Source organism: Micromys minutus, assembly GCF_963924665.1.
Source record: "Micromys minutus genome assembly, chromosome: 9".
NCBI lineage: Eukaryota > Metazoa > Chordata > Mammalia > Rodentia > Muridae > Micromys > Micromys minutus.
In genome coordinates, this window is record NC_137978.1 from 63,105,894 (window position 1) to 63,132,739 (window position 26,846).

The 26,846-nt window shown below is 52.9% G+C and overlaps 1 protein-coding gene across 9 annotated transcripts in view; it reads right to left on the reverse strand.

Moving 5' to 3' along the window:
* Window positions 1–26,846, reverse strand: part of CAMTA1 (calmodulin binding transcription activator 1) — a 773,163-nt gene that overhangs the window by 64,187 nt on the left and 682,130 nt on the right. For 8 of the 9 annotated variants that reach the window (XM_080921358.1, XM_080921354.1, XM_080921355.1 and 5 more), the window contains 4 exons: window positions 23,561–23,701; window positions 19,468–21,317; window positions 13,936–14,062; window positions 7,273–7,407 (listed from right to left, as the gene is read on the reverse strand). In XM_080921358.1, the coding sequence (XP_080777484.1) occupies window positions 7,273–7,407; window positions 13,936–14,062; window positions 19,468–21,317; window positions 23,561–23,701 (2,253 nt within the window). Of the gene's footprint in view, window positions 1–7,272; window positions 7,408–13,935; window positions 14,063–19,467; window positions 21,318–23,560; window positions 23,702–26,846 lie in introns of those variants that run through there. The other variant, XM_080921350.1, reaches the window with a different exon arrangement.

A 26,846-nucleotide genomic window follows, 5' to 3' on the forward strand; every position in this document is an offset into this window, starting at 1 on the left:
CTGTGCAGCTCAGCTCCCTTACAACATGGCCCGGACCACACTGGGTGTCTGTCTTGGTTACTTTTTTGTTGTTGTGATAAAACACCATGCCCAAGGCCACTTATGGAAGGGCTTATTCGGGCTTATGGACCAAAGGGATAGGAGTCTGTCACCATCATGGCAGGAAAGTGCAGGCAACAGGCAGGCACAGTAGCAGAACAGCCGAGAACTCACATCTCAACCACGAGGGAGCAGACACGCTGGGAATGGTAAAGGCTTTTAAAACCTCAAGCTCCAGCCAAGGCCTCCTTGTTGCCTCCTAAGCCTCCCAAACAGCTCTACCAACTGAAGACTAGGTATTCAAATGCCAGAAACCAGAAACTGGGGAGGGTATTTCATTCCAACCACCACGGTATTGTTCTGGATGCCCCCGGACACCAGTCCTCAAGAGCTGGTGTTCTGGGTTGCCTACTGGAACCTCAGCGTGTGATCTGATTCAGAAGTAGGGCCAAATGCCAGAGGTGGCTGGTTAATGAGGTCACAGTGGACTAGATGGCACCTTACATAAAAACAGATACACAGAGAAGAGAGATGACCGCATGTCAGCGGAGGAAGGACTGGGGTTATATTACCATATTATATTGGGTGACAAAGGCCATTAATAGCTATCTGCCATGGGGTAAGATGACATGGAACTCTTCTCACATCCTCTGAGGGGAGCCTGGCCCTGTTGCCCTGGACCTCAGGCCTACATTTCTGCCCTTCTTGGTAACTATATTGTAGCTATAGGGGAAGCCGGAAGTCAAAGGGGGGTGTTGCTGATGATGGAGACTCTCTCCCACAGGCTTGCGGGGCAGCCAACTCATCCCCAGTGGCTGGGAGCCAGGTTCACAATGTGGCCTGCACCTGACAGGTCCCCCGGCCTCCTCCATGACACTTTTTTGCTTTCTACCCAAGCAGCTGTACTGGGATAGCAATGGTTGTTTCTTTGGCCTCTGTAGGGGCTGGCTTCTCTCCTAAATGACCCTTTTTTGGTAGGGTACCATTTGTCACTACTCCAGGAAGGCAAGGCAAAGAAGCTGCAGGGAGACTTATTCTTAGCCACAGAGAGGAGCTCTATGTGAAGTCACTTAGGGTGACTCCAGATGTAAACATCAGGAAGTTACTTTCCCTGGGTCCCAGGAACAGGGGCCACAGACGGTCTGACTAGGAGTCTCCATAGCCAAGCTGCTTCCCACAACTGAATGCAGACCTGGTTCTCACCCTCAGTATTAAGAATAGCATGACAGGACCCATGCAGCTACATCAACCCTCGTTCTCTTTAACCGCCCCTACTTGACACAGCCTAGAGCCTCCATTAAAGGATGGCCAGATCCAATTTGCCTGTGGTATGTCTATAAGGAATCGTCTTGGTTAGTAACTGATGTGGGTGTGCACACTCCTCTGCGGGCAACACCGTCTTCTGGCCAGGTGGTCGGGCTGTAAAGTAAGCTAACCCAAGCACAAGCCAGCAAGAAGCCTTCTGCTTCCAGCTCTTGCTTGAGTTCCTGCTTTGACCACCCATGTTGATGATGAATGAGGACTTTAATGTAGAAGCCACAGAAGGGGGCTTCCGTCCCCTAAGGTGCCTTCAGTCAGTGTTTTATCACAGCAACAGAAAGGAAAGTAGCCACGCCCCCAACCTGTCATGTGGAACCCACAAAGAACAGGAGGGACTGGCAAGGAGATGGCATGGAGAAGACAATGGGCATGTCCAGAGGGTGACACTCAGCTCCAAGACCCTCCTCCTGTCACTCAGCCTCAAGACCCTCCTCCTGTCACTCAGCCCCAAGACCCTCCTCCTGTCACTCAGCTCTAAGACCCTCCTCCTGCCACTCAGCTCCAAGACCCTCCTCCTGTCACTCAGCTCCAAGACCCTCCTCCTGTCACTCAGCCCCAAGACCAGAGCTCCAAGACCCTCCTCCTGCCACTCAGCCCCAAGACCCTCCTCCTGTTATTCAGCCCCAAGACCCCAGCTCCAAGACCCTCCTCCTGTCACTCAGCTCTAAGACCCTAGTGTGAGACTGGCTCAAACCAACCCTGCTGCCACTCGCGTCCCCCAGGTGGCTGATGTACTGGGAAGCAGCCAGAGACCCATGTACTAACAAGCATTTGTTTGCTCAAAGCTCACTCTGGGTAGACTTGGAAAGCTCCAGGTGGGGTCCTTATTCCCTCTCTGGTCTTTGCTTACTTACTGGCGACAGTAAGTCCACAGTGTCCCTAGAGACAGGACAAAATGATCTTGGGCTTCCCGGCTTTAAGTATGCTAGGATTTGAAGCTGTTTATCTAAGGCAAGACAATTAACTATTGTCTTCTCTTAAAAATAAGATCTGTAGACTGTGTGCAGTGGCCCCTGTTTTTAATCCTAGTACTGGAAGGCAGAACTAGGTGGGTCTCTATGAGTTCAGGCCAGCCTGGTCTACAGAGTGAGTTTCAGGCCGGCCAAGTCCACATAGTGAGACTCTTCCTAGCAAACAAAATTCTTGTGAATATTGTATTCTATGCTATAATATACAAAATTAATGCTTCTCTCTTCCTCCATTTTTTTTGGGGGGGAGGACCGTTCTGGGTCTCTGTTCACCCATATATAGTCTCTTCTGCCACCCAGCAGGCCCCAAGCGGATGATGCCCAGGTCTACGAGGGCCCTCGTCGGAAGGCCCTAGAATACCACCGTGTGAAGAAGATGCGTCCTGGTGGCCTCTCAGGAACAAGTGAAGCAGAACAGCTACTAGCTTCACTAGCAGAACAGCTACTAACTTCACAGGAGGAGGGTCTTGGAGCTGAGTGGCAGGAGGAGGGTCTTAGAGCTGAGTGACAGGAGGAGGGTCTTGGGGCTGAGTGACAGGAGGAAGGTCATAGGGCTGAGTGAGAGGAGGAGGGTCTTGGAGCTGAGAACCTCTAGCTCCTGAGGTGTCTAGAGTCTCAGGATTGTATGCAATGTATCTATGTCTGGGTCATTCCCTAACTGTGTTGGGCATAGGCTGGAGTCAGAAGCCGGCTAGGAGGGGACCATATGCCAGGGCTAGACCTGCTCACAGCAGCCTCACAACTCAGAGGCAGCTGCATCTCTGCCATCTGTTTACACAGAGGGCAGGTCAGACCAGATTAAACTAGGAAGCCACACCTTACCTTTTCTTTTAGGCCAAAGCCAGGGTGCTTGGGGAGTGGGGAGGGGCTGTGTATATGTGTGTCAGGGAATAATCTCCTTTGTCCTGTGAGTTGAAGGAGACCTCTAGCCTGCTTGAGGCTTGCATGGGAGGTAGGCTGGATATAGAGCTAGAGCTCCCCGCCCCAGCTCCCTCCTTGCCTGAGATGTCAAGGTCCCTCCCTCCCTAGGGTGAGATCAGCGGCCTGTCCAAGTGACCAGCCCAGGAGAGCTGCTTCCAACTCAGTCCAGCTCTCTCAGCAGGAGCAGAGCAACAGTCTAAGGAGCTTACAGAAGTTCAAACAGTCAGTAGGGGTGGGGTAGGGGCAGGGAGCTCCCCCCTGAATCTTGTCAGCCCACTGGATTCTCGAGAATTTGATGGTAACAAAGAAAAAAAGACACCCACGGGTTCCATTCCAGAGACAGAGGTCACCTGGTACCCCATTGTCTGTGGCCTAAAGAGTCTCTGCCTAGCACACCCTCAGCTCCAGGGCTGCGGTGGCAAGTAGCCTGGGCTTATTCTCCTTATGAACATATGCCCAGATCTGTGTACAGCCCTGGCTGTGCATATCCACTAGACCCATAGCAGACAGAGGAGACACTTCCCAGACAGCCTCCTGGGAAACAGACCTCATGACTGCCTACTTCCAGCCTGGAGCAATGTCCTGTTGCAAGACCTATTGCTGACCATCCTGGGGTCCTATGGAAATAACCTGGGATATTTGTTCTGGATCTAGGTGTTGGAGAGAAACTTGGCAGTACTCAGAGCCTGGACAAAGATGGAGGCTCTCCTCCCCTCTGTCCTCTCTTCCCAGGACACTCCTTTTATCCCTCTTAGCCTGGATGATTGCTGCCTACTTGGCCTTTGAGTGGCTTTCACTACCACCAGCACCAACCCCTCCCGCGCAACCCCCAACCCCCCATCCTGGAGCGCTGGAGCTGTAGGGTGGTTTAACGCTCTTGTCTCCCTCAGGCTTGTTTGTACCTATGCGTAGGTGCAATCAGGACTCAGCCACGCATTGCGCACTACCACAGGCTGCCTGCGTAATGAGGTCTCAGCAGATGTGGTCCTTTGTCCTCAGTGCCCAGTAAGGAAAGCACTATAGAGAAACCACCTAGGTTTGAGAGGGTGTGGTAGTCCAGAAGGCTCTCTGCTGTGCCTGTGCACCTCCCCCTTCTGCAAGTCCATTCTCTTTGCCTTGCCTTAGTGGAGGGTTGGGGACATTAAATCCTGAGCCACAGGACCCCACCTAGAAGAAAATCGCTTTCTGCTGGGCGGGGCTGCACACACAAAAGCTGCGTAGCTGACAAGACTGAGCGCTGGGGACAAAGACTGCAGCGGGGGACAAAGGCGGAGCCGCAGCTGTTTCGTGCACGCGCCTGGTGCGCGCTAATGCTCTGCGTTTCGGAACCAGGCGCCCCCACCTGGCCTTGAATCTAGTAAACAAGTCCATTGTTTTAAAGCGGCAAAGGCTGAAATTATGGTCCCCAATAATCCCGGGTTTTAAGGCAGGGGAAGGACAAAGAGCGCTCTCCACAGTCGGAGGAGGGCGATGCCGGGAAGGACAGCAAAGCTACTAGCCTGCAATCGCAGTGTTTTTGCGCTTTCCCAGCCAGGAAAGGCTGCGCGCTCTTCCTATGAACACCCGCAGTTCTGCGGCAGCCAGCGTGCACTGGAACCCCATGGGACCCGCGTCACCAGCTATTGCGCGAAAAGACCCCGCATTGCGGCGGTGCGCGCGCGCGTGGTGGGGAGGGCGTACTGTGTGCATCGCGTGCGCGCTTCCCGCCCGCGTTGCCCCAGATCTCCCGGTACTGCAGTCTCCTCACCCCCACCCCCGCCTTTGCACACACGTCCCTGCTGTTTGGTGAGCTGTGATGGAGAAGGTGCCCAGTGGCCGTGCCGCGGCAGGGAATGGTGACGCGAAGGAGGGAAAGGGGAGATGCTTACCCGCCTGGTCGCTGCAGCTTCTGCCTCTACACAAAGCTCGCTGCCAAGCCAACCGGTTGGCAGGAGGCCGAGAGACCCCCGCCCTCCTGTTGGCTGTCTCAGCTGTCTCCAGCACCCGGGCAGATTATGCCCCTGGCGTTTCTCAGAGCTGCTCCCCTCCCCCACGGACCATCATATGAGTGAAGTGGTGGGCAAGCCAAGCGCGTTCATCTAGGAGATCTAGAAGCGTTAGGTGGGATCGCACAGTCCTACTGACCCCACCCCTTGTCTCCTCCCATTACTTGAAAGAACTGGTGGCAAAAACGGGGAGACAATGCCACCCGGGTCTTCCCTCTGTAGTGCTCAGGAGCCTTGGTGGATAACAGGATGGCCTTCCCCCAAACAGGCAGGGCCAGTCTGGTTCTTCAGAGTGGCCCCCATACCCATGCAGGGTCCTGGGTGGTAAAAAAGCCAGCGTTGCTCAGATGCCCACGTCTTAATGCCATCTCTCCTGTTTTGTGCCCAAGGGCTGAAGGAATTTCAGCTACAGAAGAGAGAGCTCCGTCTTGGAGCAGGAGGCTGCGGGGAATCCGGGCCTGGGCCCTGGGAGTATGTTTGTTATGAGGTAGTCAGGTTACTCCCCTCTTCCAGCGTCCTCCCCTGCCTTCAATTAGTCATAAGCACCATTAGGTATATCTGGCTTTCTGGGCTTCCAAGGGCCAGCAGATGTTTTGTGTGTTTGAAGGCACCATTTAGTCTGAGACTTTGCTTTCAAGGCAGGACCTGACACTGGTCCTAGCATCCCTGGGTTCCACCCTAGTGAGGCTGAAGGAGACACTTTGGGTCACCAGGACTCTGCAGAGCATCTTGCTTCATTCTCCATTTTGTTCTGCAAAACTGAAACCGGATTTCCTGAACAGGAGCCCCTGGTCACTCTGCCCTTCTCGGTTACACACTACAGGCCACCAGCTCATGCTGGTTCCAGCCCCAGCCAGGGACCCTGCCAAGACCAGCACAGTGCTCTTCGGCAGTCCTGCCAGCGTGCAGATGCCTGCTGACCCCAAACCACCTCTGGGAGTAACTCCGAAGGGTTCGTGGGCCAAGGTGGCTAGCTGCCAGGCACCCTGTGGCTGTGGGGACAGGGATAAGGTTGGGCTGAACACACTGAGAAGTTCTAGAAAGCCCTGCAGGGTCTGAACCATCAGCCGACAGGAGAAGGAAGGTTGAGGTCACTGTGGGTGAGTAGTACTTAGCCCTTCAACACACAGAGATTGTTGTGGCTTCCAACAAAGGTACAGGTAGACGGTCCCCTTTACGGACTGCCCTGGTGCTTAGCCTAGGTCTTGGATTTGTTCCCTCTGCAAAGCCCCACCCAGGACTTGCCAGCTCTGGGCTATCTTGTATCATGCCTAGGTAGGAAAGGGAGGCAGCCTCTAACCCTGGGACCTGTTAGCCTGTCTTTGCCATTTTTTTTTTCCTGCACAGATTCTTTTGTTTCTGGGTGAAAGAAACCTATCCATCAGCACAAGGCCAAGGCCAGCAACTCTGGGGCTTGGCTAGCAAGCCCCGCCCCTCCTTTACAGTATTCTTTCAGCTAGGGTTCTGAACCTGGGCTTGTCTTAGGAGCTGGACCAGGTAGAGGCTTAAACCCAGCCAAGAAGCTGGGCTGATGGCCGTGCTGAGCTTCCTGGAGGCCTGCAGCCTGGCCGCCCAAGCCTGTCAGCTGAACAAAGGCCTCAGGTGCTCCCACAGCACCCGGGTTACTAGCTTCTCCAGGAGGCATGGGGCTGGGCTATGCCCCCAGGAGCCCTGCTTCTTCCTGTAGGAGATACAGAGGCAGCACCAGAGGGCCATTATAGCTGGACTTGCTGCTGGGCTCTCCCAGCTCCCGGGGAGCTTGTTCAACCACCCAGACACCTTGGCAGGAGTGACAGCTACAAGCCAGCTTCACATGCTTCATCTGTTGCTAAGAGAGGCTGAATTAAGATAGGGCTAACAAGTAGCCCGACACAAGCTGAATGGTTGTGTGTACTCATAGTCAATGGCAGGACTCTGCAGATCCTCTTAGCTGACCCTGACACCGGTCCCTGCCCCTCTCTGCCAGCTCCTCCCCCCCCCCCACATTCTTACTTCTTCTCCCTCTGTGTCCAAGAAGAAGACCAGAACGCCATTCTTACCGTCCAATGACAGCCAGTCGTGCTGGGAGGAAGGGAGAGTGGGCAGAGCCCGAGCTTTGTACTCAAACACCACCGAGTTGGAGATGATCTGATTGTTGAAGGCAACTTGTAGGGTCACAAGACCCGTGTCATGGGCTGAAAGTCAGAAAGAGACAGGTCAGGGTGAGGGGTTCCCTCCCAATAACCCCCTATTCAGTTAACAACCAGCTATTTACCCAGCCTATGCCCGCCTATCCCAAAAGGACCAAGTGTGGCACCTCTGAAAAAATTCTTGACTCCAGATTCACCAGGTGTCTGGAATCCCCAAAGGATTGTTTATTGTTTGTTTGTTTGATTGTTTGTTTAGAGACAGGTTCTCACTATATTGCCCTTGTTGGCCTGGAACTATACAGACCAGGCAGATCTCAAAAATCCCAGAGATCTGTTAGTCTCAACTCCTGAGTTCTGGTATTAATGGCATGTGCCATCATATTTGACAAGCCTCTGTGTCTTAGCAGTCTGTTCCTGTGCTACCTGGGATGGGCAGCGACCTGAGGTTTGACCAATGGTTTGTCCCATGCTTTCTTTCCGGGTACATCCGAGGGTTTGTGTTTCTTTGGCCCCTTCCTGCAGCCCTGTCCTGACTCACTTTGGGTGAGATCCTCAATGCTTTAGGAGCTTAGCATCCCGATGGCAGCAAGAGTTTCATCTGGGGCTCTCCCTGGGGCCCTGTTAGCCCGAGATGCTGTGGGCAGGGTAGCTACAGAGCTTCAGTGAGATGCGAGAACAGTGTTACTTCCAAGGACCTTGGGAAAGCATGAGCTTGTATTCTGATGCAAACCTGGGGTTCAACAACTCCTGAATGAGCCACGTAAATGGATGAAATGTTCTCTTTAGGAACAGGAGAGAAGCCTGCTGGAGGCAGAGACCTACATCTGCGGGAGACCTACAATATAACATCATATTACCGGAGGCTACGCCACCAAGATATTACCATTGACATCTTGGGGGCTGCACTGTGGTCTCCAAAGATGTCTTGTAGGCTACAATGGCTCTGTTGGGGCGCAATACCCTAATAGGGGTCAGGTTATGTTTTCTGGGCACTGTTTCACTGGAGCTGGGACGCCACCACACAGACGCTCCCCCGGCAGGAGCAGGCTGATTTCCAGGGAGAATGCACAGGAATCATATTACTGTTTGGGCTCTTGGCTTTCAAAAGCCTACGGTCAAGAGGAAGCCATCCAAGTCAGCTGCTCCTGAGGACAGGGTGAAGCTCTGGCTTCCCTCAAAGGGCATCTGCAGATCCCACTTCCGACGGGAAACCCATCTCATTGGCCATGGCCTTTCTCCAATCGAGCTGTATGTAGAAAACAGGTCTTGGGGACATCATTGCCCAGGTGTCCAGGACACAGTCTGAAAGGATGGGCTTCTTGGGCGTCCTGCGGAACCTCCCATGATTCTTTTATGGATACGGATCCCCAACAATATTCAGTCTTTTGCCACCCCACATCCCTGGGCAAAACTCCAAGATTGTGGTCTCTGTTCTCTCCTAGAGATGTGCCTGGTTTACCAACAGGGAGGAAGGGCTCTGAGAACTTTCCCTGTGATCCCAGGGCGCTCTGTTTTCCAGGTGTATTTGTGTCCAGTGTCCCACCATGCCCAGGGATGCAGTACAAGGGGGACCTGCCAGTTCAAGGTGTCAGACTCAGGACCCACAGGCTTCCTTGACTCCCTCTGAGTCTCCTCTGTGCCTGCCTCTGCGGACACAATGGCTTCTCACCAAAGGCAACGAAGCCAATTGTCTTAGGCCTGTTCCTGCTGCAATGGGGGGTGCTGCCTTGAGCACTCCCAAAGGACGTTACCAGGGGACTCTTCTTCCTTAAAGGTCACCCCTAGCCCAGTTTTCCTGGCTTTCCTATTTAGGTTACTGCTCCTCTTAACCCATTCTCTCAGAATAATCTTTTTTTGGGGGGTGGGGGGAGGGAACGGGGAGAAATAGGGTCTCTTATGTAGCCTCAGGCAGACTAGAACTCACTACATAAACCAAGCTAGCCTTAACCACAGAGATCCATGTGTTAGGATTAAGGTGTGCACTACCACATCAGCTCAGAATCATCTTTTAAAGACATAATTTTGATCAAACCGTTCTGCTGTCTAAAGCCATTGGCTTCCCCATGCAAGTACAGTTAAATCAGATTCCCGTTGGCGAACCTCTTCCTGCCTAAGGGCCTCTGTGCTCTCCTTATTCCCTGCCTGTTGTGACATCTTCTTCCATCCTTCCTTAGACTGGCTCTGGACCACCCTTTTTCTGCCAGCCTCCCAGAGATGCACATCCATATGTCTTACAAGGGACCTCCACGGTGGATACCTTCTCTGCTGTGCAGTCTCTCCACTGTGTACACTCTGCTGTGCACTCTCCGCTGGCCACACCCCTCTGCTGGCCACACCCCTCTGCTGGCCACACCCTCTACTGGCCACACCCTCTCTGCCGGCCACACCCTCTTCTGGCCACACCCCTCTGCTGGCCACACCCTCTCTGCTGGCCACACCCTCTCCACTTCCCCTTGCTGCATCTTTTTGTTCCTCATTTTCTGTCTTCAGGTAGAAGAGTGTCAGAGCTTCCAACAGCTAAGACCCTGTCAGCTCAGCTCCCTCCGGTCAAGGCCACACTCTCTGTCAAGATCCTGTCCTGGCCAATCGCAACTTCTTTAAGTGAGCTGCTTTAACACGTGTACTGCTCACTGCGGGTTCACCGTTTGGTCTCTGACGGCTTCCTAGGAGACCGAGTGGGTCTTGCAAGTCAGCAGACTTCTTGGCAGACTCCTCCACTTTCTGTTTCTAGTCCACGGCATCACCTGACTCAACCTCCCCCTGGGCTCAGAACAGACCCAGACCATATGTCCACTGTTGCCAGCAACAGTGTGAACTTGGAGGAACTCTGTTCTCTGTAAGGTTGGGGTTTGCCCAAGCAGATGCACCAGGCTGCCGGGCAGTTGGCATTTACGTTCTCCATGCCTCTCTTCCCTTCCCAATCTCAGCCTCTAAGGTGGCTTGGCTTGTGCTCACCAGCCTCTGAGCCCCTTTTTGTGGGCAAAGCCAGTTTGGTTTTGGTATCTGTCCTTTAGGATTGGTCTTGGCTTCCTCTAGAAGACCCCAAGATGACATCTCTAGCAGCTGGCACCTCCCAAGGGAGCAGTTGGTTGACCCGACCCAGCCTATGGTTACAAGCTCTTTGAGTCAGGTGTCCCCCTGGGCTGGGACTTCATCTTAGCTGCAGTCTAAGTGTCAACTCAACCCATGGCAAGCTGGAGTCTCTTACAGATGATTTGGAAGCAATGAGTGAATGAACGAATGAACCAACCAATCAATACGCCGGACAGGACCGGCTTCCGTTGCGATGTTAAAACGATATACACTTGTGGGACACACTTTGTGAGGCTGGTTACCAACAGAAGGAGCCCAGCAGCCAGACCGTGGCACACGGCTCCTAGTTTTGTGGCATCTGGCCGGAGAAAGGATATTTTAGAAGTGACCAGTGGCCCTTCTAAAGTTCCTCAGTGACCAGGAAAAAGTGGCCTGGATGGTTTCTGCAGATTAGCAGTGGGGATCCAGAAGTGTGCAGAGAACAGGCAAGTTACCTGAGGAGACCAGAACGGTCCTGGCTCTCCTTCCTCCGTCCCACTCTCTCTAGGAAAGCCTTTGCGGGAAGAGCCCCAAGGCAAGCGCTTCATGATCCCTGATCACCTTATGCTTTTTGGTGTAAGGAAGAAGGTCTCTGAAGACTAAGGTTCAAGGATACTTATCTCCAAGGTTACCCAGATGGTATGTGGCTGACAGGACATACCTGGATGGGGCTGATTCCAGCCCCCAGAATTCTCTGTGTCCTGACATGGGACATCATTTAGAGGTCATTCAAAGCCCAGTCCTTTGTCAGGAACCCGAGGCAAGGTATTAAGCCAGGTATAATAGATGTGTCAACTATTTATAGGCGAGGCAAGTCCCTTCCCACAGCAGGTGCACAGTAGACAGTTTAATAGCACGCTGCCATGTCTCCTGGACTGAGATAGGCTGCCTCGGCCCAGGGTGGCCATCTGGGTGGCTGCTGGGAGGACCTGGGGCTGGGTACCTCTGGAGCCAGCCTTGAAGCTATTGAGAGCTAGGTCAGCAGCAAGGTGTGTGTGTGTGTGTGTGTGTGTGTGTGTGTGTGAGTGTGTGTGTGTGTGAGTGTGTGTGTGAGTGTGTGTGAGAGTGTGTATGTGTGTGAGTGTGTGTGTGTGTGTGTGAGAGAGTGTGTGTGTGAGTGTGTGTGTGTGAGTGTGTGTGTGTGTATACACACGCATGGGAGCTACAGGCACCAGATAAGGCATCCTGGAGCATGCAGAGTGAAGAGCTAGACTAAGCCGAACAGTTGATGCCCACCCCAAAAAGCTGGACATTCTGATCTGGTGGGTTGCAAAGAAAGGCGAAGAGAGAGGAGGGAGAGAAGGAGGAAGATGGGAGTGGGAAGATGAAAAGGGAGGAAGAAGGGAGAGAGGGAGAGATCAGGTAGGAGGAATGGTTGGTTTGTAAGATCCAGACTGTTGCAGTAGGAGACAGGGTCAGCAAGACAAACCGGCACTGGGGGAGAGGCCACACTGAGGATAGGGAAACCCTACTGGCCTACATAGTCCTAGTTAACCTGCTTCTGTCTGGGAGTCTCTTCTTTCCTTCCCCATTTGGATTCTGCCAGAAGTACCCTCCTTTCTTCTGGAAGTACCCTACTTTCACCATCTCTGGCTTCAGACAACATCGGATGTCCCATCTCTCTTGTTCTGCCTCTCTGTCCCGTGCCCAGGCTAGGTGGACGAGCTAGCCAAAGAGCTGGTGATGCGGGAGGTTAGTGAGACAAAGGTTTCCCAGCTTCAGCCAAGCGAGCAGAAAGGTCATATTTTCCAAACTGCTTTCAAGCTCCTGGAGACACAGTCTCCTCTTTACAGATCTCCAGCACCTCGGGCCCCTTGCTATCCCTAGGGACATAACAGTCACCAAGAGTGACACAGTCTCCTGTCTTCATGGGTTCCACAGGCTAACAGGGAAGTAGATATAGTTAGAGGTCAGCCAGATAGAGATACCAATCTAAAGAGATCAGAGCTCCTTAAACCGTGGGTCACATGATCCCATAAGATGTTGCCAAATGGAACACCAAAGTTGACGCCAAGTTTGGCAACAGTGAAAGGTTTCTAAGCATTCAACAACCAAAAATCCAACATAAATGCGTAGTGAGTCTGAGGCCTTCTGGGCTGTGATTGCCCGTGTTGGCTTAAGTGACTTCACTGAATATGTAACATAGGTGCTTTGCTCTTCCTGGCCGTCCTGGTACACGACACCAGCAAGCCGTACCTGAAGCACGTTGTCTCTGATCTGGGACTTGTCTGTTAAGAACTGCAGTGTTTCTGCTGCTTACACCACGCTCTTTGCTCAACTCCCGAAAACAGAGACTACATAGTTTCCTTCCATCGCTCCTCAGCACATAAATATCACACGAGTCCATTTGGATTGTGTTGTATTTTGAACGTCTGCTTTTAAAGATTGCTTTTTTGAGTTGTGGGTTAGTTTATTTCTTTTTTTTTTTTTTTTTTAAATCATTACATGAGTTTTGGCTTGCAGTTACGACAGAACTTCCAACAATCTCTAAAGTGGCCCAAAGCCAAATTTATGCCACTTTATACTTCATCTATGTGGAAATTGACATATTCTCAGCACTGATGATTATAAGATCAAGATATCGGTTAACTGAAAAATACTGAAGATGTTCTACGCCCGTTGGTATCAAATACCCAAGATTTAATATTTGGTGGAAAAACAAACAAACTCATCCATTTGTTAGTGTGCAAATTTGTTCGAATCTTTGATAGATGATAAATTATATGAATACCAAATAGTTGTCTTAAAATCAATTTTCTTATGGTTTGTTACAATTAAGTGTTTGACTTATTGACCAGTTTTACATGCCTGAACCTCTGAGGTCCCTTAGAAAGATCTCAGGTAAAAGGGAATCACAGGCTAAAAGGCCTAAGACCTCGTGAATTAGATACTGAGGCCCAGGATGTGAGGAAAAGGAGAAGATGGAACTACAGAGGGCACAGAGCATCTGGCTGGCTTCCCCTGCGGCCTTGAGACTAGAAGCATGTTACCTGTGTGCGTAGCTCTCAAGGGGGCTTGTTTTCCTCGTTCCTCGTTTGACTCCCACACCCCAGCTCCCCATAGTCCCTCCTCACGGAAGGCTTCCCTGACCTCCTCGAACCTGCCCCGTGCCCCAATGAGCCAATATTGTGAACACAAGGCCGTGAGTCCTCTGAGCCTCAGGGTGGCCTGGGCCGGGGCAGGAGTGAGATCGGCTCTACTGTAGAAGAGACTTGTCTATCTGTCACCCTGGCCTGGCCCCAGCTGGGCCCCAACTCGGATATGTCACTTGACTAATTGGTTCTTTAAATAGTCCTTTTGCTTTGTTCTCGGCACAACCCCCACGGAGTACGCCTGGTCTTCCCAGTTGATACAAGATCCACGAGCCCCAACGGCGCTATGTAATAGACTGTGAGCGTACCTCTTCATGGCCGAGGAAAGCAGAGTCAAGGTCACCCCAAGTCTGACTCAGAGTCTACAGTCCTCCTCCTCCCCCATCCCCACTGGGTACAGCCTCCTCACCTGGGCAGTAGCAACGCAGCACCCCAGGCTGAATCAGGGATGCAGGCACGGAGATCTGGTCAAATAGGCAACTGTAATTATTGCTGGCTTCTTGCCATGGGCCTGTGATGAGGACCTTCACTCCTCCCTGCAGAGGAGAGAGAAGAGGTGGAGCAGGTCCCCTGGGGAACGCAGCACACAGGAGGCCCCTGCAGCTGCAGGCTTAGATGGGGAAGGGCTGCTGGTTACACATGCAGATTCCCAGGCCGAATTCCACCATTTCCAGAAAGGCCTGACAACCGAGATGTCCTCTTAGAAGACAGGCCTGCAGCTGTTCTGACCCCTCCCCCCAGGCTGTCCTTAGTTGGCCTCCAGCATCTTGACCCTGGAAGTTCAGAATGACACTGGTGGGACACAGGGCTCCTCATGCCGAATTAGCCCATGGTGCACCTGAGAACCAGCCAGCAGGGTCCCCAGGAAGGAAGCAGAGGGGACACGGGGGACTCTGAGTCATGCGTTTAGGAAGAGGTGGAGGAAACTCAGATTTGGAAACTATCACCCCAAGGGACAGATGTTCCTGTAGGAAACTGAAGGAAGCCCCCCCCCCCCCCAGTGTGGTAGGAGATGGTGGTGATGGCGGGAGGCCCAGGAAGTGGGTGGGGTGAAGAACTCTCTATAGGGAAGGAGAAAAATGAAGTGAAGCATTCAGAATTGGAGGGGCTCGGATAAAGCTCGTGTTACTGACCTGGGTCTTGAGATAGACTGACCCTCCAGTTCCCTACCTGCCTGCTGTGTCATTCGGGGTATCTCCAGCTATGTAGACACAAGAATGGCCCCTCATTGGCACGTCTGCACCACACATGCAGGCACCAGCCTGGCAGCCTGGTCTACAGAGCCTAGGCTGACCTTCCTCTGCTCCAGTGAAGGGAAAACTGTCTTCACAGACCCAAGGTGCCAAGCGTCAGAAAGCATTAGAAACGCTGGGCTCTCTCTAACCTGCTCTAGGCAACAGGAATACCCCGGAACAAATAGCTTCACGTGGTTGCTCTCAGGAAAACCCTTTAGGGCCTTTGTTCCCGTCAGTGACTAATAATGTCTCTCTCTGTGTCTCTGTCTGTCTCTCCCCTGAGCCCCAGGTGGAGAAGGCTAGAGGTCCCCTACTTACGGCTTAGCCAAGAAGAGAGGCTGGTCATTCGGGGTGGAGGGATGCTCTGCCCCGGGATGTAAAGGCAGGGGCGCTGGCCTCGGGCTCTCCTGGCTAACCTTGGATAGACCCACCCTAGAGGCTCATCCACCCCACCCCCAAACAAGTAAACACCTTTCCCTGCAGGGGGGCGGAGAGCTGTGCTGGACAGGGAAGAGAGCGCCACCTGGCGCCCTGGCTAGAAAGCGCTCCGGGAGCTGAAGCGAGGCCTGGTTAGAGCTGTGGCTGACTCCCGACTTTCCCCCTGCTCCAGGCCTGGGCCCTAGCTCTCTACTGCTGCCCCAGGCAAGCCTGCCAGACTCTCTCCGGTTCAGTTCCTCATACTCGCTTGCTCTTCCTTAGCCCTTGCTTGTCCCTGGCCTAGAGGAAGCTCCAACTTCCATACCCATTTTTGCTCTCAAGACTCCCACTCCCCTACAATGTTCTCTGGAACCCAGACGTAGGCACGGCAGGGCTAGCCTTGGGCATATGAAGCAGCAGATGCTGTTTACTATGATGATGTGCCGAGGCTATCTGCGGCCCTTGGAAGGAAGGTGTTCGATGCTGGCAAATACATCTTCCTCTGGTTGTGATGTCTAGCTCAGGTCATTTTTCTGTGGTGCCACCGAGGTTTGGAGAGAGCTCAAGACAGAGTTCCAAAACCAGAGTGTGACCCCCATTCCGTTTATTTATTGTGTATATATTTGCCTGCGTGTGCCTGGTGCCCTCAGAGGTCAGGAGGTGGCACCGGACCCCTGAAACTGGAGTTCCAGATAGCTGTGAGTGGGTGTTGCAGGAGCTGCCGAGCCTCCCTGGCGTCCTCTCTTGCCCTTGATAACTCTGTGACTTCAGTCCCTCTGGTAGCTGTGACTTTAGAAGCTTTTCTGCTTGCAGCAGGTCCATAAAGTAGATTCAGGGCTCTGTCAAAGTTATGGCGTACGGGGTTGGAAGTGACCCTCCCATAAACCCTGGGTCGTGGGAGAACACTGGCTTCCAAAGGCCAAGGACGGTTACCACGTGAGAAAAACGGGAGGAGATAACTGTGGCCCACAGCTGCTAGTTCAGCGATGGCTTGCTGGGGGATGGAGGAGAGGACAAAGAGCTGCGGAGACTGGAGAACATCAAGACCTTCTCCATGGCAACTGCCGCAGGATGCCTCAGAATTTATCAGTTCCAGGGACGGTTCCCATGGCAACCACTCCGCCTGGCTGCGCTGAGTTGTTTGTGAAGCGTGCATGTCTGACAGCCCTAATTCTGCCTGGTGCAGCGGGAGCCCGTGGTGGGAGATGATGCAGGGGAGAGGCGGGGAGAGGCAGTGGTGCCATCTGAGGTCTATGTCCTGTGAGTCCTGAGATGAAGGGTCTTGAATTCCCGTGGACCCTGGGCAGATGCTGAGGCACAGAGAGCATTGGTGTGTGTTCTATGTATGTGGTGTGGTGTCTGTGCCGTGTGTTATGTGTGTAGCGTGGTAGAGTGTGTACTACAATGTATTCTGGGTGTGGTCACATAGTATGAATACATTGTGCTTGTGTTTGCACGCATATGTGTTTGTGTGTGCATGTATGTATGTGTATGTATGTGTGTGTGCATGAGTATGCATGTGTGTGTCTGTGTGTATGTATGTATGTGTGAGTGTGTGTATGTATGTGAGTGTGCATGTGTATTTGTGTGTATGTGTCTGTATGTATATATGTGTGTGTGTGCATGTGTATGCGTGTGTGTATGTGTCTGTGTGTGTGTATGTATGTATATATGTGTGAGTGTGTATATGTGTGTGTGTATATGTGTATGTGTGTGTGTGTGTTAGGGACCAGTTGAGAGGTCACCTGGTGGGTAGGTGTGAAGGAGTCATGGGAGCAGAGGTCAAAGGGTAGCATACTCAGAGAAGGGCCAACAGGGCAGGCATGGCATGGTAGGGGACATTGAAGTTTACAGCTGGTGAGGGTGGCATACCAGTGCCCACATAACCTGACTTAAAGCTGCAGGGCTTCTTCCTGAACTTGCCAGAGCCCACTTCAAACCAGGCTCCTGGTGAAGTCGGCTCGCACATGCGCCGTTATCAGCTGGCAGGGACAGAAGGCAGGATACCGGGCAGTCATGCCAACAAGGGGCTGGGAGGGGGTGCAAATGCCAGCAGATAAGGTTTGCCTTTTGCAGAGCAGGATGACCCCACTATTTTCCTGAGTAGGAGGGCCTGGTAAAGAGAAAGCCACCTTGGAGGCTTCACCACGTTGGACACCAAAATGGTTTCCCCCCCCCTCCAATTAAATTGACTTTGCTCTGCTTCCATTTCAGAGTGCCGGGGTTTCTGGAAAACCTGGGTTGGACACGCCTGACTATTGCATATGCCATCCTGGGCTGCCCTCTGGTGGAGAGCTGCGGAATTGACAGTCTCCAGGATACGGCCGAAGGCTGCATAGGCTGGTGAAGAACAGAGACTCTGAAGTCCTCCTTTTGGCAGAGGCTAGAGAGCTGGCTTGTGCGCTTGCTCGCCTGGGCACAAGACGATCCCACCTCCTAGGTGTTATAGAACGTGGCTGTAGCAGGCATTGTAGGCAGCTTTCCTGAGGATGGCACCTCCAAAGTCCTAAGACATGGAGATCTCAAGTTTACCCCTCTCTTCTGTGTCTTGATAAAGGGAACAGAGCCCCAGAGAGTCAGATCTGAGTCAGGTCACAAGGCTGATATGACCTTCCCAGAATACATAGTGGTCTCATCTTCCTTCCTTCCTGCTTTAGCAGGTTTTCTATGCCCCCTGGAGGAGGCTACCCAGTGGGCCTCTGGCGAGCATAGCAGGGGGTAGAAGGATGTATGCTCAGGAGAGTTTGGGGGACAGCTGAGCCATACCAAGAGGAAGCCCAGTGGGGGTTTTTCTGGGTTCCTACCAGGGGGTTGGGGTGTGCCAGAGTGGAGGTGGACAAGGCTGGCTCTGCCTAGGCACTTAATCCTCAGAGACTCCAGGGTCCCTTTGCTGTTTTGATTAAAAAAAGTTTTTATGTGTATGGGTGTTTAGCTTGCATGGTGTTTGCGCATGTCTGGTGCCTGAAGGGGCCAGAAGAGGGTGCTCAGATCTCCTGGGTCTAGAGTTATGGTCCTTAGCTTCTGTGTAGGTGCTGGGAATTGAACCCTGGGCCCTCTGGAAGAGCAGCCAATGCTCCCAATGGCTGAGCCAACTCTCTCTCTCTCTCTCTCTCTCTCTCTCTCTCTCTCTCTCTCTCAAGCCTCTCCACAGTTGCTATTTTAGAGACAGGGAAGATGGCAACTTGTCCAAGGTCACTGGCGTCTAAGGGTGGAGCCAGGATTCATACCAGCCTGTCCAGTTCCAGCTCCAGCACCATGCTCCTGGACGTTTACCTACAGCGATGTTCTCACCACTTCCAACAGTGTCCCATGGACGCGCACAAGACCATACGGGCAACAGCTGCTCTGCCTATGAAGCTGCCAGGCTGCCGGGCTGCTGGTGCAGGGCTGCGGCTTGTGCTACTCTGAGACTTTAATGACCTGGGCTATTTGTACATAGATCATCTTAGGTTGGCTTTTCCAGAGGGATGAAGAACTATGAGCCTATTCCCTTCCTGTTGTCTAGATGACGTACGTGGCCAGGGGACCAAGAATTATGCATAGCCAGCCCCCCCGGGGGGGAGATAGTATCTGATTTGGGCCCAAGAGGATGCACTGGTGAAGCCAGGGAGAGTTCAAGCTTTGTCGCATGCATGCAAACAAGGTGTTCAGGAGACCTGAAACCACACTGCCTCCTTCCCAGCCCATCCTATTTGATTGCATCCCCGCCCCAACCAGGCAAGACCTGGGTCTTCCTACGATCCTGTTGGAGCGGTAGTCTTAAAGGTGACAGCCCATGGTGACAGGAGCACAGGCTAGATCCTGGGTCACATGCCATGCTTCTGATTCTGTAGATGGCTGAGTGTTCCAAAGTTGCACCCTCCCTTTCAGTGTGGATGGGAACACTGCCCGTTTGCGTTAGTGAGGTCAAGTTTGAGCTTACCGGGACCGATAACCCCGTGACTCTGGTTTTGATGTCTGGATACTTTAAAAACAGCACCGAGACACCCCTCCATCCCCCAAAGAAGGGAGGGGAGTGGAAGGGAGGAAAGGGAAATAGAAAGAAAAGGAGGAACGCACACTGTTCTGATGGGCGCCGGGAAGGGCGGCTTGCCTCCAGGGATAACCCTGACTGCAAAGCTACCGGCTACAGTGAAGTCTGAGAGCCACCATGGGAGGGAACAGCTTTGTGTTTCCGGTCAGAGCTCCATCCAAAGAATGGCCACATGCAAACAAGCTTTCCAGGTTGCACAATGGCCCAGGTGAGGGGGGTGGTAGGACGGTGGCATGGAGTGGCATCTGCAGCTTACCTCTGGGTAAGACCACTCTGGGGAATAGTCAGTCACCATGAACACTCGTCCGCTTTGCTGCAGCATACCCAGGGTGCCCTGGGCCGAGGCGGCCGAGACCACCTCGGCAACATGCATGTAGGCCATGGTGCTGGGCCCGCCCTCAGCGCTGCTCAGCTGCAGGCTGCCCTGCTGGGGGCTGCAGCAGGGAATGCACATCTCCGCCTGGGTGAAGGGTGCCCGTGCCCCATCTTCCGACTGTGAGAGTGCAGCGCTGTCCCCTGACACCAGCTGGTGCCCGTAGATCGTACCACTGCCCCCCTCCACAGAGATGAAGTCATTGATCAGGTCTGAGAACTGATTGCTGAAAGAAATATCAAAGTGGTCCAGGCTGAGCTCCATGTTAGAGGTGTTACCCAGGCTGGGCTGGGCCACCGGGTAGAGTCCCTGCACCACGTTGCTCGGGAGAAGGGGTACGCCACCTGCGCTGCGGATCACCCCGTTGGTCTCTGGTTGCATGTAGTGCTCAGAGCCACAGGCCTGCAGCTCCCCAGACTTGAGGAGGACCTCATTCCCTTCAGCTGCCTGTGAGGTCTCCATGGTAACCTCCCCTTCTGCTGCCATGGCCTGGAAGTTGGCCTGGAACTGCATGAGGTGCAGGGAGGAAGCAGACTCTATCCGCGTTTCCACGTGGCCGCTGCAAGAGCTGGTTTGGGATGAGGCCTCCGTTTTGACCGTGGGCATCACAAAGGCGGCCCCTGACTCGCTTAGGCTGCTGTGGGTATTCTGCTCAAGGGGGAGGGGCTTGCTGGCATCCTGCAGGAAGAAGCTGGGGGAGGGGGTCTGGTGGATGTGGGGACTATGGCCTGTCTGGCTGAAGCTGGACGCGTAGTCCTTGTTAGAGTCAATAGCACTGAAGTCCATCTGCTCAAGGGTGGTGCTGGGACTTAGGCCACCGCCGGACGGCAGGAGGCTAGATCCCGCGGTCAGGGTAAGGGAGCTAGACGCGGCAGCTGCCGCTGAGGAGGAGTAAGCCGCCTCTTTGGCCATCTGCTGCTCAAAGGAGGTGTCTTCGGTCTTGATCTCCTTGGTGAGGACGCTGGTGAAGCCAAAGCTCCTCTCTGCAGGCGGCGAGTGCCGGATGTTGGTGCTCACCATCTCAGCTTTCAGGCCCCCACCCCCGTACGTCTGGCCCTGCTTTGGGTTATTGAGGAAACAGTCGGGGTCAAAGTTCATGGCGGTTTCTGGAATCTTCCGGCCACCGTCGAGGGTGGTGGAGAGGACCAGCTCTTCAGACACATTGGTAGGCAGCATGGACAGGCTATCTGAGCTGCCCGTGGTGGGGAAGGCAAACTTGTGGCCGTCAGAACTTACAGCCAGTACAAGGCCCTGAGAGGCATCAGGCGAGAGGAGGTGGTGGTTGGGGCCAGCGGTGGGGGACATGGTGTACACGGTCTCATTAGTGACCTCTGACATGAACACTGTGGCACTTTGGGACAGTCCCCCCATCACAGAGGCCACCGCCATGCTGGACACACCTGTGACAACCGGGCTGTCTACCATGTCTGGGTCGCTGTTGAGCCCGCTGCTGATGGACACGGGGGAGCTCTGGGTAGTGTCGGGGACCTCCACCTGGTTGGTGGAGGAAACCTCCGTGCTGTTCTGGTGCAGCAGTGCTGGCTTGGCCACCTTGCCATTCCTCTTTTCCCGGCTTGTGCTCCTGCCGTGGCTGGGTTCGTGCTTGCCCTCTGACACGTCATTGTGTTGAACCTCCGCGTGGCCTCCGTAGCCCCCGGTCCGAGGCTCCACCTTTGGTGAGATGATGCGGTGTTTGGCACTGTTACACTTATGATGCACGCTGCTGCCCGCTCCTGTGGAGATGGGAACACAGCACACACATGCACACATGTACACACACACACACACACACACACACACACACACACACACACGAGGTCAGAGCTGGGATTTTGGCTAATTCTTCTCCCAAGCAGTTAGAACCCATCCAGTTACAAAGTCCCCATCCAGACCCTAGGCAGGGCGAAGTCCCTGTGCCCCTGTGATTACTTCCAGGCCGGAGGCTCTGCCATGCATCTGTGACCATCCTAATGACAATCCTAAAACCTTTTAATCCTGTTGTTGTTTCTGTTTGTTTCTTTGTTTCAAAATCAGTAGGATGTGCACGAAGCCCTGGTGTGTTTGTGGTATGTGTGTGGTGTGTATATGTGTGTGGTGTGTATGTGTGTGTGGTGTGTATGTGTATGTATGTGTGTGGTGTATATGTGTATGTGTGTGGTATGTGTGTGTGTGGTGTGTATATGTGTATGTGTGTGGTATGTATGTGTGTGTGGTGTGTATGTATATACATATATGTGTGTATGTATGTGTGTTGTATGTATGTGTATGTATGTGTGTGGTGTGTATGTGTGTGTTGTGTATATGTGTATGTGTGTGGTATGTGTGTGTGTGGTGTATATATGTGTGTGGTATGTATGTGTGTGTTGTGTATATGTGTATGTGTGTATGTGTGTGTGTGGTGTATATATGTGTGTGGTATGTATGTGTGTGGTGTGTATGTATATACATATATGTGTGTATGTATGTTTGTTGTATGTATGTGTATGTGTATGTTGTGTGGTATGTGTGTGGTGTGTATGTGTGTGTATATGCATGTATGTATGTTGTGTATGTGTGGTATGTATGTGTGTGTGGTATGTAAGTATATGTGTGTATGTGTATCATATGTATGTGTGTGTGTGCTTGTGGTGTGTGTATGTGGTGTGTAAGTATGTGTGTATGTGTGGTGTGTGTGTGGTGTGTATGTATGTGTTTGTGGTGTAAGTGTGGTATGTGTAAGTGTGTGTGTGGTATGTAAGTGTATATGTGTGTATATGTATGGTGTGTGTCTGGTGTGTATGTTCCTGTGGTGTGTAAGTATGTGTGTGATGTGGTGTGTAAGTATGTGTGTGATGTGGTGTGTATGTGTGTGTGTGTGTGTGTTTTCAAGAAAGTCCTCTTCACCATCAAAACCAAACCTTGCTCATCTGGAATGACTCTTTCTGACTCAGAAGGGTCGCCCCAGACATTGCGGCTGTGACTCCACCCTAACCCAGCTCCTCACACCAGACATTGTGGCTGTGTAATGTTTCAGGAAACCTGTGCCCTCCAGGAACTTTGTTCTGGGGACAAGGAGGCAGAGCTGGCCTGGGACGGTGAAGAATGTCCCTCTCCAGGACAGCTCCCGGGCCCTAGGATCGAAGAACATTCTAGACTCTGTCCTTAACTCTTTGGACTTTCATGTCTTCGAGGGTCACTGCTTCCATGCCATCAGACCGGCGTCATTCTTCCACAGAACAGTGACCCAGTGGATTGATGGCCGTCTCTAATGAAGGCAGTCAGGGTAGTGGAGGGTCATATCTCACAAAGCAAACACCACGATCAGAAAGGCAGAGGGAGGCATTACAGTGCAGTGTGAGATACCGCCCCTCCCTGAAGGACACCGGTGAAAGATAGGCATAGCTTAAACGGTCTCACTGTCTCAGGACAGATGCTGAGACACCTCAGAGCAGGAGCCCCAAGCCTCCTGCTGAGGCTTCCCACGGGCACCTAGTGTGTGGAGACCCTGGACACCAAACATCTCGACTCTTCCAGACATCTGTGTGCCACTCCTGTCCCCATATCCCCACAGCCTCACTAGAGAGCCTCACTGGAGACTGCCCTCTCTTGCCCAAAGCAAGCCGTGAAGGTGATTTTGCAGGTTAGACCAGGGCCAAGGGCCTACTGGCTGCCTCTCTCAGTTGCTGTTAGATAGACTGATTCCTCATCTCTTTCCTTTTCTGGATATGATGGGAGGGTGCCCTGTACACTACCTGTTCTCTAGGATCCTCAGCTCAGGCCTCTTCGCTCACAGGACAGGACGGCTCAGTCCCATCTGTCCCCCGAGCCTCCGCTTGATCCTTTGCTCACTGACTGAAGAGCAGTACCCTGCCGTTCCTCCCAGCCCCCAGTGCCTAGTGCCACCTGGCTTCTGGAGACCTTACCCCTTTCCAGGACAGGACATCAGAGCCTACCACCAGGCTCCAGTGCCACATGCCCCCCAGGGGCCCCAGCTCACCCAGGCTGCCGGTGCAGAGGCAGTTGTGGGTCCGTGGCTGGGGCTTGGTCTGGTGGCTGTCGAGGATCTGTTGCACCAGCTGTTCCACAGAGAAGCCTGAGCTGCTGTTCCCATTGCTGCAGGTCCATTTGATGCCATGGACTGGAGAGAGAGAGAGAGAGAGAGGGAGAGAGAGAGAGAGAGAGAGAGAGAGAGAGGGAGGGAGGGAGGGAGGGAGGGAGGGAGGGAGGGAGGGAGGGAGAGAGAGAGAGAGATGGAGAGAGAGAGAGTCAGGAACTGCTAGTGATGGGCCTGTCCTGGCCCTCTGAAAGCTCAGCCTGCTGGGAGGTTGGTTCTGTATTGATTTGGGAGGCCAAGCTAGCCACCAGAGTCTCATCAGGAGCTCTGAGACCCTGTGTTTTCCTCCTTTGCTGAACTGGGGAATAGTTCGCCTACAGAAGTGGTTCTCAACCTTCCTAATGCCCTTTAATACAGTTCCTCAAGTTGTGGTGACCCCCCCCCCACCATAAAATTATTTTTATTGCTACTTCCAAACTATAATTTTGCCACCGTTCTGATTCATAATATACAGATCTGATTTGCAGGATATCTGATGTGTAACCCTTGTGAAGGGTGGCTTGACCCCCAAAAAGGATCGTAACTACTTTTGTTTTCCCAAAGTCAAAGGTCCTTAGATGGCTCTTTAGGGGGTTCCCAAGAGGAGGAATAAAGTAAGGACGGGGAAGTAGACAGGGTTTGGGGTGCTGTCATGTGCCTGCAGACTGTAAGGCTTTGCCGGCTCACAGGGTGTGAAGTGGGAGGGTTCAGTGAGCAGGAAGACCCCAAGAATGCGTGTGGAGGGGGCTCTCTCCAAACGGAGACCCCAGCTTCCTACTCTTTTCACTTTTTTCTACTCCAAAGGGAATCTAGAGAACTCCATCCCGGTTCCCATTGACGACCATTGTCTTTCCAGCTGCCCTGGGCTTTGACTCATCCTTGGCTGTCTGCAGTCTCTGGAGTTGGGATGAAAAGCCCAGAATGAGAGGTTTCCACCTGCCTGGCAGGACAAGGCTGGTGGAAAAGGGAGGTAGGTGGGTATCAAGCACAGAGATACCCGCAGGGCTCCTGAATGCAGCCATGGGGCACATCTAATCTGCAAGAGAGGAAGAAGCTGGGCCAGGGTCACACCTGGGTTTGAGGCCAAGGTGGAGCCGTGCTGCGTGAGTTCGAGGCGCCTTAGTTTGGCTTTCCAAACCTGCTTCCCCATCTGTGAAGTTAAAATGAGAGCAGACCGGAGTGTGCCTCACCAGTGGGCAGCTAGAAGTCCTGTCTGTGCGCCTTCATAAAAACGGAGCAGAGAACGGGGTTGTCATATCTGTTAATGGTGGGGACCCATTAACATGAGTCCTGACATGAGCAAAGCAGGTAGTGGTAGCTGAGGCTCAGAGGTCCATGTCTGAAAGGAAGCTCAGGCTGCCAAACCCGGTGCAGACCCCAAAGGTGGCTGTCCACCTCAAGCCGCTTTTCCTCGTCACTGTGCTGGGGTTTCGGGGGAAGGAGTGGGTGTCTCTTTCCAGGCTGGTTTCCTCTTGTGACACTGACCAGGTGACTGATTGCTCAACTTCCTTGTCCTCTAGTCCTCAGTGTGTTTTCAGGGGCTTGACTCCGTAAGCTTCTGATGTCTCCAGTGAGTTCCAGCATCTCGTAGGTGGCCTCTGCTGGTAGTCTGCCGGTATGTGTAGCTTTGAAGATGTTCCTGCCTGTTCTGAGCTTTATGGGGAGGGCCCTATGCATCGAGATGGTGGTGTTTATAGTCCGTTCTTCTGCAGGGAAAGGGGGCTTGTTGTTCTTGGGCCCCCTCTGTGTGTGTGTGTCTGTGTTCTAGTGGGAATGGGACTCCCCACAGATCCAAGAGGCCTTAGATCTTGCTAATTAAACCAGTTTGGGTTTGTTCTTTCTGAACATTGTGTTGACAGGATTTTTGCAAGAGCCGGAAAGCTTGGCCCGGGCCAAGGTTGCTGGGCATCAATCACCACACATTTGAACCTTCTTTTCAAATCACGCTCTGTCTAGAGTCCCAGCATACAGGCTGGACAGCAGCAGCAGGGTCCTGGGCATGGGCCAGGCCACTTACCTCTCCAGATTCATTTCATGGATGAGAAAACAGGCTCAGCGAGGGGAGATGATGTGTCATCTGCAGGAGCGGGAGGGAACCATGGAGACTCCCCTTCTGCTCCCCGGAATGTGAAACAGCAGATCCCAGCTGTGTGTTCCCTCCACTGCAGCAAGAGCTTGTTGATATTGTGGGGCTGCAGTGTTGCAGGTATGTTTTAAAGCTCCCACAGTGTGCATGTGTGTGTGTGTGTTTGTGTGCACGCGCATGCAAACTCGTGCCCCTAAATGCCACCAAGATGGAACACAGAGCTCTGTCCTGACTCTGATCTGGCAAGGAGTTCAAGTCCAAGAAGGAGGGCCTTGTGTTGGCAGAGCATCCAGAAAGGAAACCTTAAGCAGACACCAGTTGCAAAGCCAAGCCACGTGCTGGGGAACCCCCCAGCTCACATAAATTTGATTTTCTAGGGGGATAAGTGTTCTCAGGGCTACCCCAATGCTGGCTTCCAGCCGAGTCAGTCCTACATGGAGCTTCGGGTTGGGTGGACTAAGTGGCATCTTCCCGATCTTCGGACTGTTCCCCACCATCCCGTTTCTTCTCCGGCCCAGCTGCCACAGACCCCATCTTCTCTTAGCCTCCTGCCTTCTTCTGTATGTTGTGGAAGTACGAAAGGAAACCCGGCGAAGGGTGACAGATTGCAAGCAGAGAATTTCTGGACGCTTAATGCAAATTACCTAGTGTCTTGGTACATCCAATATGCAGATCATCTCCCTCCTCCATCTGGGGAAGGGGGAGAAAAGCCTCCTCCTTCAGGATGGGGAGCTGTTAGTACTATCAAATACTATCAAGACAGCTCTTAACATGTCATGGTTGGCTTCCCGACACGTAATGAATCAGCGGGAAAGGAGATTTCTACAGGGGAAGGAAAAAAATGTGTTTTGAAAGGAGGGTTTATAAATGCACAGGGCACTTGTCACTCGCTGTCCCTGCCTGGGCCATGTCCTCCTGAGGAGAGCAGGAAAAAGGACTCAGGAAGAGCCCTTGATCAAATGCAAGGTCACAATGGGACACAGAGACAAAAAGTAACAGCCAGGAAAATAGCCAGGGGTGGGGGTGGGGGTTCCTGGTCATTTCTTTGTCCCTGGCCACAATTTGCCTCTGGGCTCTGGGAGATGCCCTAGCTTGAGAAAAATC